General features: G+C 46.6%; 1 protein-coding gene across 2 annotated transcripts in view; it reads left to right on the top strand.

Annotated features, from left to right (window-relative positions):
- Nucleotides 1-18,112, top strand: part of AMOTL1 (angiomotin like 1) — a 157,046-nt gene that overhangs the window by 123,611 nt on the left and 15,323 nt on the right. For both annotated transcript variants that reach the window (XM_088463994.1, XM_088463995.1), the window contains 3 exons: nucleotides 2,911-3,055; nucleotides 8,588-8,677; nucleotides 16,548-16,693. In XM_088463994.1, the coding sequence (XP_088320120.1) occupies nucleotides 2,911-3,055; nucleotides 8,588-8,677; nucleotides 16,548-16,693 (381 nt within the window). The remainder of the gene's footprint in view (nucleotides 1-2,910; nucleotides 3,056-8,587; nucleotides 8,678-16,547; nucleotides 16,694-18,112) is intronic.

The following is an 18,112-nucleotide window of genomic DNA, read 5'->3' as shown; positions in this document are numbered from 1 at the left end:
GCGCACGCTATGAGGCCTCAGGCTGCGTACGGTATCGCAGTGGCTAATTTATGCACACCCCTGCAACAGCGTTGAAACGCACTGGCGCGCCTGCGTTTGAGCGACCCCCCTTCACCGTCACCACCCCCAAAAACGGCACTTCCTGTCGATCACTCGGCCATGGGTCTGCGTATCCTCTGCAATCGCAGTCCCGGTCGCAATGGCTAGTTTGCGCACTGCGATGCATGCGCAGTACGCAACAATCGACCGATTGCGTGCGTATAAGCAACCGCGTTCCTTGCTGAATGTCCCCATGTCCGCTGCATGCAGCAGTAACACAGCCTATTTGAAGCACCACCATGATTTCTTATCGTCTTTCCAGATAAAACATTCACTTAGATGGGTGGGGTAACATTCCCGGGCCTCCACCTGGCCTGCCGCACTCCTCTGGACTTATGAGGGGGGAGACAGATGAGTTTGAAAGGATAGTGCAAGGGATTGATGCAACTGGAGCCACTACAGCTGTATGTGGATACATGCATTGTCTCAGTCAGGCCAAAAACAGATTTGTTTTCCCTCATAGGACATTCATAAAAAAAAGAGGCAGCATTGTGCGGTTTTTGGCCTTTTAAGACCTATCACAGGTTTGTCTCAAATGCCAGTTCCAATTGTAGGCAGAACATAGGTCTGGCCATTTGCTTGGCGTGCAGAACGAATCATGAGACTCTGCCCAATGCTACCCCTCAGCTAGCTGTTGTGGCCGTTGGCCAATAGAACTTTCCGTCCTGACTACTCTATGGCCAGTGATTTCCACTTAATGTTGAATTCTCTATCCCCGAAGTCTGCATTACTATCGGGGCGGTTCTATCAGGTGTGAGTTTCCTGGCACATTTTTACAACACAAGGTAACGTGGCGGAGACCTAACCAATTAGAAGAGTGTATTTGGAGCCAGGCGAGAGGGGTTTGACTCGTACGGAATGACGTAGTTTCTGTTATTTGTAGAGCTAACACTCTTCCTCTGTTCATTTCCTATAGAATTGCTGTTGTTGTATCTGTACAGCTGGAATGTGAGTCAGTGCAGGTATTCTGTCATTGTCATTGCGATCTTTCCATGACTTACATCGTCCTTACGCTATCCTAAATGTAGGATTTGCCCTTCATTAGTAAGTGATTCCCTCCTTGGCGTTCAGTACATATTATAAAGGGTTAACGTCTTCCTCTGTAAGCTTAGTCTCCTATTGATTTTCTGTCCCCCTGGTGTGTAAATGATTACTACCCCTGTCACTGGAGCCTGGGACCGGGCTCTCTGCTGTGTGTTTTACTGAGCCCATCTGTGCCAGTAATGTACGCTTTATGTCTAGAGAATCTAATGAAATCGTAAACTGGAATGATGTTATCTGAAGGTCTGTCCTAGTACCTATATAATCTCGCAATTACGCTACATTGCCGGGGTGTTAACAGAGTTGTCACACAGATGTTTAGTTTATCTTCTCTTCTGCTGTTTAGTGGTACTGGAGCTGTGAATAGACTAGGTTACCCAATTTATTATCCCTGTCTTTAAAGTGTACCTGTCTCATACAAAGGGTGGAGGCAACCATTTTGTGATCTGAACTAGGGATGTGCAGGCTCGGATAGGTTCGAGTTTGCACGCCGAGTTCGGATTTTTACTTCCAAAAAAACGGAACTCAGAAAGAGGCTAAACGTCATCTTGCATGGACAATCATCATCATTCCTGGACAAAAACTCGAACCTATCCGAGCCTGCACATCCCTAATCTGAACCATTATTCAAATGAAAGTAGCCTATCAATTCGCTGGGAAGAAATGACAGTACTGATGATGTGAGGATTTGTTGACATCACTGAGTCTGAGAAACCAGTGACATCACCCGTAATCTGAGCAACTGGTGACATCACTGAAACTCTGAGGAACTAATGACATCATTGAAGTGCTGAGGAACTATTGACATAGGAGTTAGGGACATCACAGAGACGCAGAGGAACTAGTGATATCATACGTCTCTGAGGAACTAATGACATCACAGAGGCTTGGAGGAAATAGTGACATCACTGATTCTCGGAGGAACTAGTGATATCACAGAGGCACTGAGGAACTGCTGACATCACTGAGACTCAGAGGAACTAATGACATCACTGAGTTACTGAAGAACTACTGACATTGCGTAGGAATTAGGTTAATCACTAAATTGCTGAGGAACTAGTAACATCATGAGTCTCTGAGGAACTAATGACCTCACATGCTCAGAGGAACTAGTGACATTACAGAGGCCCTTTAGTTACATTATTGATGCTTCATACTGATGTTACCAGTCATAATCAATTGTGGAAGTGTATTCTTTATATTAGCTCAATAAGAGCAACATATATAGCATAGCAGACAGCCTTATAGAAGAGCCATGGTAAGCTCAAAACACTTTGGCCTACCTGTGTGCAGTACATTCAACCTGGAGATTGATGCAAGTGAGTGTCTGGTGGGGTTCAATCCAGAGACTCCCCACTAATTTACCCAAAGAGACATTCGCTCCCTCAGACCGGGACGAAGTTGCTCCGTTTGGAGCTATTTTATGTTATTTATGTTGCTCTTATAGCGCTAATTATGTACAATATACCTGTGTTTATATTTGTATTTATGTACTTTTATGCTCCATAGGGAGCTAATTTGTCAATCATTTTAATAAATGTACCAATTTACTTCAACATTATCCAGTTTGAAGTGATATCTACATTAATCCTTAGCACCTAGGTGAATTACACATCTTTTTGCTCCATTTAAAAAAAATTTGTCTCAGCGTGAAACCGTATTTATGTACGTGTGTTTGGAGTTTTGCAAGTACATTAATGATTCTTAAAGATCAGTTCCTGGGACATTTGGACTTTCCATTGACCAAAGTTGTTGTGTTCACTTTCTTAGTTTGAATCTGAAATTCAGAAGATTTCGGAAGCTTACGAGAGCCTGGTGAAGACCTCTACAAAGAGGGAAACGTTGGACAAGGCCATGAAGAATAAGCTGGAGGGAGAAATCCGTAGACTGCATGGCTTCAACCTGGATTTAAGAGGTGACTAACAGCCTGTCCACCTTTAGCATTGTTACGGTTACCGGTGTCATTGCAGCAGGCAGAATTGCTGTAAATTGCGCATACGTGACAAATATGTCACCGTTATTTATTTCATCTCCACTCTGTGGACCTGATTTAGATCTGCACGCAAATGTCATCGCAGCGGCGATCTCTCACAGATCGCAATAGCGAAAAAATATGCTAATGTATCCAAAAGCTTACCCAAGCCTAGGGACGCCCACTGCTGCCTTCTCATATCCGCCCGACGATGTGCAATAGGGGGAACATCGACGCAGCTTCCGAGTAAGTCTGACCTGTCTCAAACACCGCGTCTCTCCTGACCCGCTGAGAGCTCTCATGCTGCAGAGAAGATCACAAAGGCTAATTTATGCACGCCCGTGAAATGGAGTTTAAACGGTCCCAACACACCTACGTTTGCCTAACCACCCCTCATTACCTCCCCCAAACGCTGACTACATGTCACTCACTTTGTGAGTGACTCCTCTGTGCGAGCGTAATCTCTAATAAATCGCTGCACGTGTACAGTTTGGCTTTCGCGGATGCTCAATGGCTAACAGTCGACCAATCTGCATAAACATCGCCATTTGCACGCGGGTCTGAGTCAGGTCCTTTGTACATAGGGCCTGATTCAGAGATGGCTGGAATTGCAGACCGGCACGCAAGTGGCTGTGCGTCCATCTAAAATGCTATCGCAGCAGGAGGTGTTTGTAGGGAACAGACACTTCCTTGCTGCATCTGCGATAACCGCTGCAACCGTGGTCGCAGCCTGGGATCACCCTCGCAACCATCGTGATGGTTGTTCCTTTGACGGAAGCTTACCGCAGCCTGAACAGATCCTGGTCACTTGCGAGGCCGGGAAATCTGCGTCCGCCATCGCAGACCCTCTGAGAAAAAGGAGGCCACACGCCCCCAGTTTCCAGGAACGTTGGTCAGCCGCGCCCCCCCTCTGTCCTCCAAACTACGCAGCATGTCAATCATGCTGGAGTTTGGGGGGGGGGCTGCGAGCGAGATTGCAGGACCCCTTCTGCATGCGCAGATCCCAAAACATCAGAGATGGGCGCTAAACATCGGGTTAGCATACATCTGTGATTCAGGCCCTTAATCTTTAAGCTTGCTGAACACACACAGATATTTGTACCCACTTGGCCTAATTTACGAAGTGCAAAACCAAACTGCAGTGTAAAATCTTGAATGTTTTTTTTATGATTAAATAAGGTCAAGAACATCTATTTACTCTTTTTATTTTCCTTTTTTAAACGCAGTATACCATAAATTATTATTATTTTTTTTATGGCATACTGTGCATGAACTTGAACTTTAAACCATTGATGGACAACGAAGGCTGTACCGGTTTAAAATCATCTGTAGAAAACCATTGATGGTTGAGTACTGTGCATGCGCAGATGTCGGCCATTGGACCAGCCCCAATGGTTTTTTTTTCTCAACATCGGTGAACCATCAATGCCAAAAGCACTTGTCATCAGTCACATCGATGGTCGATGACCATCCCTTCTTTAAACACTTTTAAACTATTTAGTCATTCTATAACTTGGCCATCCCTACTCGGCACTCCTGTATCGATATACTTGATCAATGCGAGATCGCCATCATCAAAAAGATCATGAAAGCAGTCCAATTATTAATATTGATTATTGTAAATCGCGTATAAAGGTACATTTGGGGGGCAGAGCCTTTGGTATGTTTTGGGCGCTCCTCTGCAGCCGATGGGTGGGGTGTGCCGCTGGGTTGGCCGATCACTGTGACCAGCAGTGATCTGCACACGCTGGGGGATGAGCTGAGGATGCAGGAGGGGGCCGGGAAATCCATCTGAGACTGGCAGCTGCTAGAAGATCATCTTCCGGGAGCCGCCCAGTACCGGAAGATACGCACCTCTCTTCTCTATTGGCATGACTCAGCGTAGCACTAAGCTCTAGCTACACTCTCACAAGGCAGAACAGTTGCGTGAGATCACATTCTCACCACCCAGTCCCTGCCGGAAAGACAGATGCAACACAGATCCTGCGTGCTAACGCTCGCTATTTGTGTCCGTCAAAAGAGATGCTTCTGCCCCCAAAGTGTCTGATGCCGGGTTGGAAGTAAATTGACTGTATTTCCAAAGAACTGTGCATGGAAAAAATGCCTGTATTCTTCTATATGCAGAGAGCTGTACACATCTTCAGCTGCGACTGACACTATGTGTACTCTTGGATTGCTACTAATTATCATTAGTGCGGATTTGCACATACCCGATAGTAGGTGTGGAAGTTACGCCACCAAACCAGTGTGTTTTCTGCATAGCCTTGCAGTCGTGTAAAAACGGAATCTGTATGATTTACCGCCGGACCCATGCCCGGCGGTTGAAATCCCGACTGCGGCAGCCCGACAAGGATGAAAAATCCTGATCGTCCCCAGGTAAGTATTCACTAACCTATTCAACCCCCTGACCCTCCCTTAAGGGTGCCAGCCCTCCCCCCCCCAGTGCCTAACCCTAATCCCCCCTCTAAGTGCCTAAACCTAACCCCCCTTCTCCGCCGCCTAATCCTAAATCCCCCCGGGGGTGCCTAACCCTAACCCTCCCTCCCCATAGCCTAACCCTAACCTCCCAGGGGGTGCCTAATCCTAGATCCCCCCCCCCTCGGGAACCGTAAACTTAACCCTCCCCCCGCGCGGCTATCCGCGCTCGGCATCCCTTCTATCGGGATGCCGTGCGCCGGTCTCCCGGCGTCGGTAAAATGACAGGCATCTAGATTTAGACGCCTGTCATTTAACCCTCGCCGGGATTAAGCAGTCGAGAAGCCGGCTGTTGGGATTAGGTCTGCCGGCTTCCCGACTGCATACCGTAAAAACGCCTCATTGAACTTTGCTTAGGTGAGAAATCCCTGTTAGCGCCCAGTTTTCCTTCTTTATGTAGATGTGAAATGCGTAGTTCTCTTAGGATCAGCGATTATTGCATATGTTTCGTTTTGGAGCATGCGCGGTGTGAAAACACGCAATGATAATGTTCTGCAAACAGGCCTACGTTCAACGAGGAATCAGCGCATTTGGTAAATGAGATTCACTATGTTGGCACGCACAGTATATTGGTCAGAAAGGGAAAACTGTTGGCCCCCGGCACCCAGAGTGTAAATTTATCGCTTGGCCTGGGAGGGATCAAATCTCTTGTCCTGAATCCGGAACAGGCAGAGCACATGTATAGCCTCATTCCTGACGGATCAAACAGCAACCAGGCCTAACAACAGGACAGGAAGCCTGGCAAGCACAGGATAAAAAACATCCCTGTGATCAAACCATTACATCAATCATCTTTAGTTCTCATATTGATCTGAAGCAGGAGGAACGTGAATTGTATTAATATACGAGGGCTGACTGATAAGTAATGAGGCTGCCTCTGTTTTTCCGTCCCATAGGTAGACGTGGCAACGCTATGCTGGTTATTGTGAAGCTCATACATCGATGTGTCTGTACCTGCGGTTGGACTGCCGTAGTCTTCTTTGTTTGGTCACAGCGAGTAGGAAGCTCTTCACACATGTCTTCATGGCAGATGAGGAAGACGTGTCTGCGAGATTACGTCAGAGATTTCATTTTTCCATTAAACTTGGTATAAGCGGAAATTAAACTCATGAGATGTTACGGCAAGCATACGGTGGAGAAACATTTATCAGTGGTGTAGTATTTCATTGGTGGAAGCACTTGAAAGAGGGTAATACGCGAGTGACTGACGACGCACGTTCTGGGAGACCATTAATCCGCGGTTACAGATGTCAGCATTGCCAAAGCTGCGGAGATGTTACACAATGACAGAAGGTAACTGTACACGAACTTTCAGCTTCACTTGGAATCTTATACGAACGGATTCAGCATATTGTGAGAAAGGAACTGACAATCCATTGTGTGTGTGCCAGGTGGGTACCCAGAAATCTCACAGAAGAGCAGATTAGCCGACGAGTTGAATCGTTCAAGAACACCGTTTGAATGTCGGAGAGGATACCCGATTTCCTGACATCGATTGTGACGTGTGACGATTCCTGGATTCGTCATTATGATCCGGAATCCAAACAACAGCCCAGTGTAGGAAAACATGCGAATTCGCCTCTGCCCAAAAATTTCTGTGTGATTCCTTTGGCGTGTAAAGTCATGCTTCTGCTGTTCTTTGATGCGCTTGATATGATCCTACAGCACTGGGTACCCCGTGGACAGACAATTAATGGTGACTACTATGCAAATGTCCTGGAAAAAAACCCATTAGCGTGGAGCCATGAGGAAGTAATGGCCACATTTGCTGAAGGGTTTTTTGCTCCAAGACAATGCCCGACCACATGTTGCTGCTGTTGCATTTGCAACACTGACTGAAATGAATGGGACAGCACTGGAACAGCCTCCATATAGCCCGGACTTAGGGCCTGATTCAGAGCCGGACGCAATTAGCGCTCGCTCGTCCAGAAAATAGGGGTGGCTATTCAAATGAACCGTTCGCTCTTTGCGGTCTGTTCACACCTCTAGGTCGTTTTTTGGGAAACTACGCCCCCTGGCCGCTCGCATCCTACGTCATGTCCGCTATTTATTAGATTAATCGAGTACATCGACCAGGGTATGAGCTGCTCGCTATTCTTGTGGTTGGTTTTTGCTACCACAATTTTGCGAGCAGTTCTGGCTATTAAATAACCCAGTGACGTGGTCAATGACGCTGCTGTATTAATTATGCACACCCATAAAACGCCCGTTTTGACCTTTAAGCACGCCTGCGATCGGATCTCCACTCCCCGTTTTCAAGCACCTTCCCCTGTTACCACCCACATACGCCTCTTTCTGTCACTCAAATTATCAGGCATTCGCTATTTTGCGAGCACATGAATTTCGACTGCACTGACTGGTTCGCGCATGCGTATAACGATCCGTACGCATGCGCAGTTGGGCAAACTTTGCTCGGAGTGAACGAGAGGCCACTTACGAGCGGCTCTGAATCAGGCCCTTAGCGCCCTGTGATTTCTGGGAATTCCCAACCCTGAAAAAAAACAACTGCGCGGAAAGTTCTCAACAGAAGATGAAGTGAAAAATGCCGCAGCTGTAACACTACAAGTGATGTCACAAATCCGTCTACTGCACGTCTCTGAATCGTTGTTGAAACGCTGCAATAAATGTTTTGAATGTGGAGGACGCTGCTTTGAAAAAGAAAAATGTTCAGATCCTGTGGAGTCTTCTGATTCTGAATGAAAAAATCAGTCTCATTACTTTTCGATCAGCCCCCGTATCAAACAAACACACGGTTAGGTGTTGTAGTCCTTGTAGTGGTTATAGCCACATATGTTATGTTCTGTGATGCTTCCGTTACATCTTTGCTTAGCACTAACCTCCCTCACATTACAGCCCATAAACCAATGGCCGATAGTGAAGCTTATGTTACATCCAAAGTGACAGCTCGGTGCTGCGTCCCTCTCTCATGTGTCCCTTTTACACTGGGGAATCTACTTTCCAGGCCCTGATCTTACAGACTTGTTTCCTGTCTTTGTGCAGATCGGCTCGAAACAGCCAACAGGCAGCTGGCCAACTGGGAGTATAATGGCCACGAGGACACATCGGAAGAGGGGCACTATGCATTGAAAAGTGAGTCGTGTTATTTTTAGATTTACTGATAAGACTTTCAATGGAGACTTTCTCTTAAAAGCTGTTGTGTAGATCTGCAGTGAACGCAGAGGAAGTATAACAATTGTTTGAAAACTGGGGAGGGGATCTCTTTGCCCTTTCATGCTCGTTTAAAAGTGGAGTGTAACTCGGGCTTGGGCAGAGTGTGGCTCAGCCTCAGCTGTGGTTCTACATTTCTTAGGAAGCCCTGGCCAAAACTGGCAGGGCATGCTGCGACTTGTAGTGCCACAGCAACCGGAGTGCATCTGGTCACCTAAGTGGAAGGGAGAAGCCGACTACTGAAGACGGGGAGCTGTCAGATAAAAGGAAAAATAAAAGTCATTATTTTCTTTCTTCTTCCTGGAGCTTGTTTATATTCACAAATGTACCCTGGTGGGTGCGATAAATGAAACATTATCTCAAGCTCTACAATGAAATACACTACAATCCAAAACACTTATTCCCAATGCTGAGGATTGCCACTTGCAGACGTTTCACTAGGGATCGAAGTTTTACATGTTCACAATTAGGAGCTGTCGCTTTGCTGATGGCTGCGCGGTAACGGCTCGGACGAGTGACTGATAAAAGTGCGAGGGCCCAGCAGGGATAACTTTAAAACATTCAGTATTCCCTAATTAAATTGCACTACAATGTTTTGTAGTGTCTGAAAAAAATGTTTGAATACCGCTATAGAGTTTTAATTATAAATATTCTAAATACGCTTTAACATTTTAGTTTCCTTTGGCTCTTTTTCTACCATTCTCACTATCTGGAGTCAATTTTCCTCTTGTGGCCTTGTCAATCTTCACCTTAACCCTCCTCTTGGTGACCATCATCTTCCAGGCAGCCGCGGGTTCCAGCGGCTGGCACTGCATGTGTACGGGCGATCGGGCGATGGACAGATATGTCTGCAGATATATCTGTCCATCGGCTGTGCAGCACAGCCGACACGATATGTCTGTGAACAATGTCGTCCACAGACATTTCGCTGGCGCACACTGGCCGACGGGCACCAGATGTATTGGCTGATCAATTGATCGGCCAATATATCTGTCAGTGTGTACCCAGTGCCTAACCCTAACCATCCCTCCTAATGCCTAACTCTAACCGTTGGGGTAAGTTCCTAACCCTAACTGCCCCCTAACCCTCCGGTAAGTGCCTAACCCTAAGAAAGCAACGTGTCAACCATTTTTGTGTCAACCATTCCCATGTCGCCCTTTTGCACCTGTTAACGTAATCCCACGTCAACCTTTTTTGTGTGTTGACCTTTTTTACTGTTGACCTTTCATCCGGAACCTCCTTTAACATGACGACACAATATTTTTTACTGTTGACCTTTCATCCGGAACCTCCTTTAACATGCTTGTCTATCATTGTCTTTTCTGATGGCTCTCTCCTTTGCTTTCTCTGGACCACGCTCAGGCCCTCATTCAGAGGCGGTCGGAGGATGCAAGCGGTCGCTCAGAAACTGGCCGGCCGCTTGCATCCTGACCGGCCGCCTCTGTTTCGGTCGTTAGGCTGTGGGTTTACACCCACAGCTCTAACGACCGCTAGGGTGATGGTCGCGATGGTCATAGACCATCGCGACCATCGGGGCTTACGACGAGACCCTAGGGTAGGGTCTCACTTGTCGTAAGCCCCGGAGAGCTTCTGGCTCTGTCAGAGCCGGAAGCTCTCCACTGACATCACTAGTGATGTCAGTGGGGCCTCCCCCAAACGGCAGGCGTTCCCATGGGAACGCCTCCGTTTGGGCTGCCACCCCCCGGTCCGCCTTCCAAACGGGGCGAGCTGTCAATCAACATCGACAGCTCGCCCCCTTTGGAAAGTGACCCGCTACGACCGGCGCTGTCGGTCGTAGCGGGTCTCACGCATGCGCACGAAGGAGCCGGCTCCCTCATGCGCACTGGACAAACATCGAGGCGGCCGTGCGGTCGTAGACCGTACGGCCGCCTCTGAATAAAGCCCTCAGTGTGTTGCACACAATGATACCAGACAACAGAGTGACTACTCTTTTAAATTTACATTTAAATAGACTGAATGACTGGTTAGAAGATTGAAGACATGTGTGATGCTAATTTAAGAAAGCACTTAGATTGAAATATTACTATAATCCAGTGATTAATTATCTTTTATCTTTTAAGGGGCGCCAACAAATCTGTCCAGGCCATTTTAGATTAATCTTTTGGAGAATAAGCAATAATTGATCTCATTTCAAAGTTTCTTTGCTTTAGTCTATGTCATACCAAAAGCATGCAGGTATACCCGAGACATTGGCTTTTATCTCATCACTTTGCAGATGGAATGAAGCATACCTCCCAACTTTCACTGCTACATGAGTTTTAGGGACATTTATTTGCTTTATTCTATGACCTACTAAGACAATAGCATTTAATTTCATCACTTTTCAGGAGGAATGAAGCATTGTTTCAATGAGCTGTAAGGGTACCAACAAATATGTCCCTATCTGTTTATGGGATCTCTATCATCTAGAGCACAGGTTCTCAAACTCTGGGCCTGATTCAGAGACGGACGCTTTTTGAGAGCGCTCACTCTGCATCAGGGCGTCCCTGTTTTTTTTTAAAGACGGCCTCCTGGCCACTCGCTAAGCTGTGGGTGACCACCCACAGCTTTTACCATCGCGACCATCGGGGCTTGCGATGAGACCCTTGTGGTAGGGTCTTGTTCCCGCCCCAGTGAGCTTCTGGCTCTAATAGAGCCGGAAGCTCACCCACTTACATCACTTGTGATGTCAGTGGGGCCGCCTCCCAAACGGCAGTCGTTCCTTCGGGAACGCCTCCGTTTGGCCAGCCACCCCCCCTGCACGCCTCAAAAACGGGACAAACTGTCAATCACAATCGACAACTGTCCCGCTTTGGTGCGAGACCCGTAGCGGCGGAGCGCCCGCCGCTGGCCGGGTCTCGCGCATGCGCACGCCAGAGCCGGCTCCGGCGTGTGCATGCACAGTGGGGAACCATCGACCAGCTTGCAAGCGCTGTGTGCTTGCGAGCGGGTCTGAATCAGGCCCACTATCCTCAGGACCCCACAGTGCATGTTTTCCAGGTCCCCTCACAGATTCACAAGTGATATAATTAGCTCCACCTGTGGTTCTTCTAAAATGTGTCAGTGAGTAATGAATACACCTGTGCACCTGCTGGGTGGGATCCTGAGGACCGAGTTTGAGAAGCACTTTATTTGACGTCCATGTCTCAGAAATTCCATGAGCGGTTGAAGAATGCAACAGATTGAATTAGTGAGCTCTGTAATGAAATGAGTGTAGGTCACATGGTCTTAAAGAGAGAATATAGGCATGAAGGTCATATGACTGCTTCACCGCCTCCTGAAATGCTGCACAATATCCAGTAATGTCAGAATACTACTGTGACTCATAATTGGTGACTTTCAATGAGTATAGTAAATGTGGATAAAGGCTTGGAATTTGGACACAGACTAAGGGGGGGATTTATCAAAAACTGGAGAGAGATAAACTTGTGAGAGATAAAGCACTAACCAATCAGCTTCTAACTTACATTTTACAAGCTGTTTTTGAAAAATGACATTTAGGAGCTGATTGGTTAATACTTTTTCTCTTACAATTTTATCTCTCATCAAGCTTTGATAAATACCCCCCTGATGACAATGAAAGTTTCACTCTCTGCTTAGTACTGTACCACAAAATACCAAATTATTCAGTGTGTTCACATCTGTTAAGGTCAAATCTGTACATATAGGTATATATATATATATATTTATATACTGTGTGCTGTCTGGGGAAAGAAAATGTATGTGACAGGTAGGTACCTATTTACTATGGTGAGCGAGTGCCACATGCATCAGTGGTAGGGTCATGATTATTTTCAGGGAAAAGGAGGCAGCTGCGAGGGCTGACGTCAGGATAATTAGAATAAGATCCCTGGAACCACCTATTTCTGATCCACACCTATAACATTCCCCTTTAGAACAAGATATGTCCATCAGTAGGTAGTAGTTGTTGTTACTCCCAGGACGTAACATAGTTCTATGGGGTTATCCCAGTCTTTCGCACTGGCACATGAAGGTGTGTTGGAGACAGCAATGCAACAGAAGAAGAGGTAGGTATAAAGGTGGGTACTCCCACAGGTAGGAGAAGGGAGTGTAACTGACTGGGGGCGGGATGCAGCAACGGGAGAAATGCGGTCAAACGCAGAAGACAATCAGCTAAGTCGTTAGCATATTTTTCCAAGTTCGCTGCAGATCGCGTCGGGATTTGCGCCCATCTCTGAATCAGGCTCATAGTCCGTTTTTTGCTAATGGAAATCTTGACTATCAGCAGCTTGACCCTCCCCCTAGGGCCTAACCCCTACCCTAATACTTACTATTTATTATTACCAGTTATTTATATAGCGCACACATATTCTGCAGCACATTCGAGAAAATATTTGGCTATTCCCATCAGTCCCTGCCCCGAGCGGAGCTTACAATCTATATTCCCTACCACATGCTCACACACATACACACTAGGGGAGCCAATTAACCTACCAGTATATTTTTGGAGCGTGGGTGGAAACTGGAGCACCCGGAGGAAACCCACGCAAGCACAGGGAGAACATACAAACTCTAGGGCCATAGTGGGAATCACACCCACGACCTCAGTGCTGTGAGGCAGTAATGCTATTGCCACTAACCATACTTACCATTGGGATGCCGATGGTAGGGATTGTGGAGCTGGGAGGCCGACTGCTGACGGGATTCCAGCGCCGGGATTGTGACCTCCGGCATTCCGACTGCCAGTATACTAATTACATCCCGTCCTTTAAATGCACAATCCATCACAATAATGATTTTCTTAATAAAAGTGGCAGATGGAGGTTTGTCGGATAGGATACTAGCAGTAAGTTAGTAAAAGTTAAAACTTTAAGCTACATACCAATGTAGCCTAAAGTTTTCACTTTCACTAACTTACGGCTAGGATCCTATTTGATCGCACTAAGGATCCTTTTTTTCCGGAAGTACAGCCAATAAAATGTGGTTGGTAGGAGTGTGAAAAATGATGTTCTTGGAATATTTCACACTTCCCTCCCTGCCCACTGAACGAACTATCCAATTGGGCGCAATCCTAAAGTGCCCACACAATCCTGTCTTTCAGCCCGAGGACCCCCTAGCCAGATTTGGAGATATCTGGACATTAATCTCTCAGGACAAATGTCCCTCTCACATCCTGTGTCTGCAATGCTGTTGATATTGATAGGATCACTATTGGGCATTGCAATCATCCCTTCTCATTTGCTCCCTGTTAAAGACGACACAGATATCTAATATATACCAATCTTTTCTGTCCCTGGATGTTATTACTGGATGCTGAAAACAAGCGTTGCTTCTTTTGTGTAGAACCCACTCGCCGCAGACGTTCCCCCGCCGACTGACAACAGATGAGCCAGCGCTGGCCGTCCTTCATGTCGGACAGAGTCTTTCTAGTCTGTAACACCACAGAATGAGCAGGAACGGTTTTTCATTAGCGCCTTGATTGAAATTTAGTCTGATCACAATGGAGTCGTCGCCAGCTCAGTTAATTACTTCAGATTTCACAGTGTTGACCGGACAGAAGGGACTGGGGAACAATATGAAATGTCAGGATGTAATTAGAGTTGACAAAACCGAGTTCAGGCAATAACTAGTTCTCTAATGTTCAGCCAAAATACTTTCCCTGTGTTTTGGTTCATTTGAATATGGGATCAAGGGGCCAGTCTTTTCTATAGCCGGAATGCTGCTTAGTGCTGTGTCGTCATGGCTGCCTTCTGTGGGAGGCTACCAGTCGCTTACTACCCTGTCTAGAGATGTGCAGAACATGGTCATGTTCCAATTACAGATGTGTCCACATTCACCTATCCTCAAATGGTACAAATAGCCTTGTTTAACGCCCCAAAACACTATTCCTATGTACCTAGGGCCTGATTCAGGGATGGGCGCTAATTCGATCGCAGCTGCGATTTCGTAAGCAACGCTGCTGCGAAAATAAGCTAATGGTTCCAAAGATCACCCGAGCATAAGGACGCACACCTCTGCCTTCTCATGTGCATACGACGTCGCTTACCTGCGTAAATATAGGTAACATCAACGCATATCGAGCGGCCATCTTGCCCTTGCGGCAGGTCTGACTTGCTGCAGACTCGGCAGCTCTCCTGCCAGGCAGAGGGCTCTCATTTATGCACGCCCATGTAATGGCGTTTAAACGGTCAGACACGCCTGCGTTTTTCTGACCACACCCCGTTACCACCCCCAAATGCTGTCAATCTGTCACTCACTGTGCGATGGATTCCTGTGTGCGTCTGTAATCGCAATGCGATTGCTGCACCTGCGCAGTGCGGCTAATGCGCAATGGTAAACAATCGCTCCATCTTCGCACGTAATGGCCATTTCGTTCACCTCAGAATCAGGCCCTATCAGCGAACTAACGGCCTGGTTCAGAGTTGTACAATGCTTTGATTGTGGCATATACGTTTCCGGTGTTTTCAGATCGGAATCGCATGATTCATGCGCTGATCTGGTTCTTCAACATCGGTCACAGTGCCCCGAAAGATGCAACAATATTTCCGTAGTGGATCTGATGCTGCATCTTTGGACACAGGGATAAGATCACAGAAGCCTGCAGTGGGCATCTTTTAACACAAGACTCGTTCTGCGGCTTTTGCATATTTTATCACAAAGACGCGGCGGTGCATTGGCAAGATCCTAGCGCATCTGCCCAATGTTTTAAAGTGGCAACCATTTAAACTTGGTTTTGCCTTTTAAAATAATTGCCCCTTTAAATCATCGGGCAGAATCACCGGGATCCTGCCGATGCCTGCCGGTCGCAGGTTATTACATTTGCCCCGATATGCAACCTAAGATGCAAAAGTGCACAGAATGTAATTCGCGCCATATGGTGTAAAAAACAGATAGCTGTATGCGGAGGCGTCTGTACCTATAGACATATACATATATTCATAGAAATTACAGAGAATAACAAGTGAATAGATCCCAGAGGGAGGGGGACCAAGTGGCAAGTACATGGGATGTGATGATGTCATGCCCATCATTATGCCCATCCCCCCACTGCACAATGACATCACACATTGGGGGTGGGTCTGTAATAAAGTGATTTGCCGAAAACCGTGTTGTCAAACCCCCGTCGCGTGTTGTAGTGAATCGTGGCATTGCGCAGCAGGGTCATGATGACACGAATTTCGTAACCACAATTGCCACTTGTACTTTTTCTCCCAGGATACACCTGTACTTTAGTGTACAATGGACTGTCAGACTCGTGGCCATCCAGCTGCTGTGGGACTACATATCCCAGCATGCCCTGCCACAGTTTTAGCAAAACTGGCAGTGCATGCTGGCATGTGTAGTTCCACTGCAGCTGGAGAGCCGCAAGTTTGACACCACTGTTACATCCTTTCCAGCAAATCAATTCCCACATCTTATCTGCATTTCTTTCCCAGTTGGTTTAGTCCTTTTTCTCTGCTCTGAGTGAGAGATCCGGGCAATATCAGCGCTAAACTCCTGTCGGTCCCTCTTCGCCTGTGAATCATTCCTTACTTCCTTTACCCCTGATGGGTTCTCAGTGGGAGTGTAACTTGGATAACGCTTTTCAATAACACTTTACAAAGCTGCGTGGAACTCCCCAGGAGTCCGGCTAAGTGCTGGTTACTGCTGATGTTCACCAGACGACGGTCATGGAAACACAGGGGCCCTGTAGTCACCTACACATCTGCCGCTTTCATTGTTTGTTATTTTTCCTCAGGTTGACGCCAGAGGTGAGCTGGCCTCAGGCCCAGATTCCATGGAAGGATCCTGATAGTAACAGTTCTGTTCTCTATTTTATCCCAATTTCCAGACAAAGAGCACTTGAAGGAGATGGAGGGGCTGGAGCGGGAACTGTCAGCTCTCCGTACAACCAATGAAGATCAGAGGAGGCACATTGAAATCTTAGACCAGGCTTTGAATAACGCCCAGGCCAAAGTAGTCAAACTGGAAGAAGAGGTGAGCTTGGGACAAGCTTTAATTCCCCCACAAGTATTCAGTAAAGCGGCTCTAAGTCACTCTGCCCATGTGGAGGAGGCCATTTTGTGTGCTGAGACAATATTCATGACAGTGCATCCCGTGAGTGCGCTAAGAACCAGTGACATCAGCGTGTTCCTAGGGAGCTGATAGGGTGCATGCTGGTGAATGTTCAGTTCACAAAATTGTTGCCTCCATTGTTTGGGAATTGGCAGGCATATCTTTAGCCAAGTTGAAATGAATCCTTGTCCATTTTAAAGGGCCTTCCGCTAGTAGAGCATTCTGGTACGTGTAGTTCATCGAAAGTTGGAGTAGTCAGGGTTGCCCACGCCTGCTCTAAGAGGATGTATGTGGACTTGTTAGCCTTGCAAATTTGGTGTAGAGCACAGAGGGTTACTTAAACTAAACACAAGAATGCTACTTTTCATAGATGCGGTTTTATACCATTAGTCAGAGTAGTGGGGTTTTTCTTTTGGTTTGTGTTTTGGCCTTGTTTGTTTTCATTTATGTTTTTTTGTCATGAGCTTAAGTGCAACTTCATTCGCCTGATGTGTCTTGATAGTTTTCACATGACATTTATGTGACTAATATATTATTTTGACAGTTTGCAAATATTTTCCAAAATGCATTGCTGTGATTTGCAAAACCCGCTCGCTGTGTGACACAAGACGGCTTGGTTTTGCATCGCTGTCCCTGGATGGTCTCCGCGGTGCAAGGTGCATGACTACTGTCTGCCCCCTGGGGATGCCACTGCTATATAGAAGGGCAATGTGCACAGAATTAGGGGGTATATTTACTAAAGTGAGAGTTTTTAGAAATGGATATGTTGCCCATAGCAACCAATCACAGTCTACTTAACATTTAACTAGCACATTCTAGAAGATAATAACTAGAATCTGATTGGTTGCTATGGCAGTGGTTCCTAAACTGTGCACCGCAGCACCCTGGGGTGCCTCGGGACACTTGCAGGGGTGCCTCAGGTTGGTGGTCCAGCACCAAATCAAATTCTTTATGGTCAATGTAATGTAAATATGTGCACAAACAGAAGCGCATACCTGTCCACCATTATATAACCAGACCTAAGGATGACAGGGGAGCACAATTTACTTCACTGTATTACTTCACTACATTTTTTTCAGAATTCCTCAATAACAGATTTTTGGCTTCGGGGTGCCGTGAAAACAATTCTGATGCACTATTCTACTTTAATTATGTGATAGCACTCTAGTCTAGTCAGCACAGGGGCGATACTCCCTAGGGGAATCGGTCACACAAAACAATGTTTTTGGAGCGCTGTTTGTCAGGTTATTGGTTTAAGATCAGATAATCATTAATTATGTTTGTGGATGCCCCAGTGAGCTATGGCAGTCATTATCTGCTATAGAATTCTTCAGCTTTTGG

Source organism: Taudactylus pleione, unplaced genomic scaffold (genome assembly GCF_031769625.1).
Source record: "Taudactylus pleione unplaced genomic scaffold, aTauple2 ptg001547l, whole genome shotgun sequence".
Taxonomy (NCBI): Eukaryota; Metazoa; Chordata; class Amphibia; order Anura; family Myobatrachidae; genus Taudactylus; species Taudactylus pleione.
Note: the sequence above shows the minus strand (reverse complement) of the source record. Positions and strands in the feature narration are given on the sequence as shown.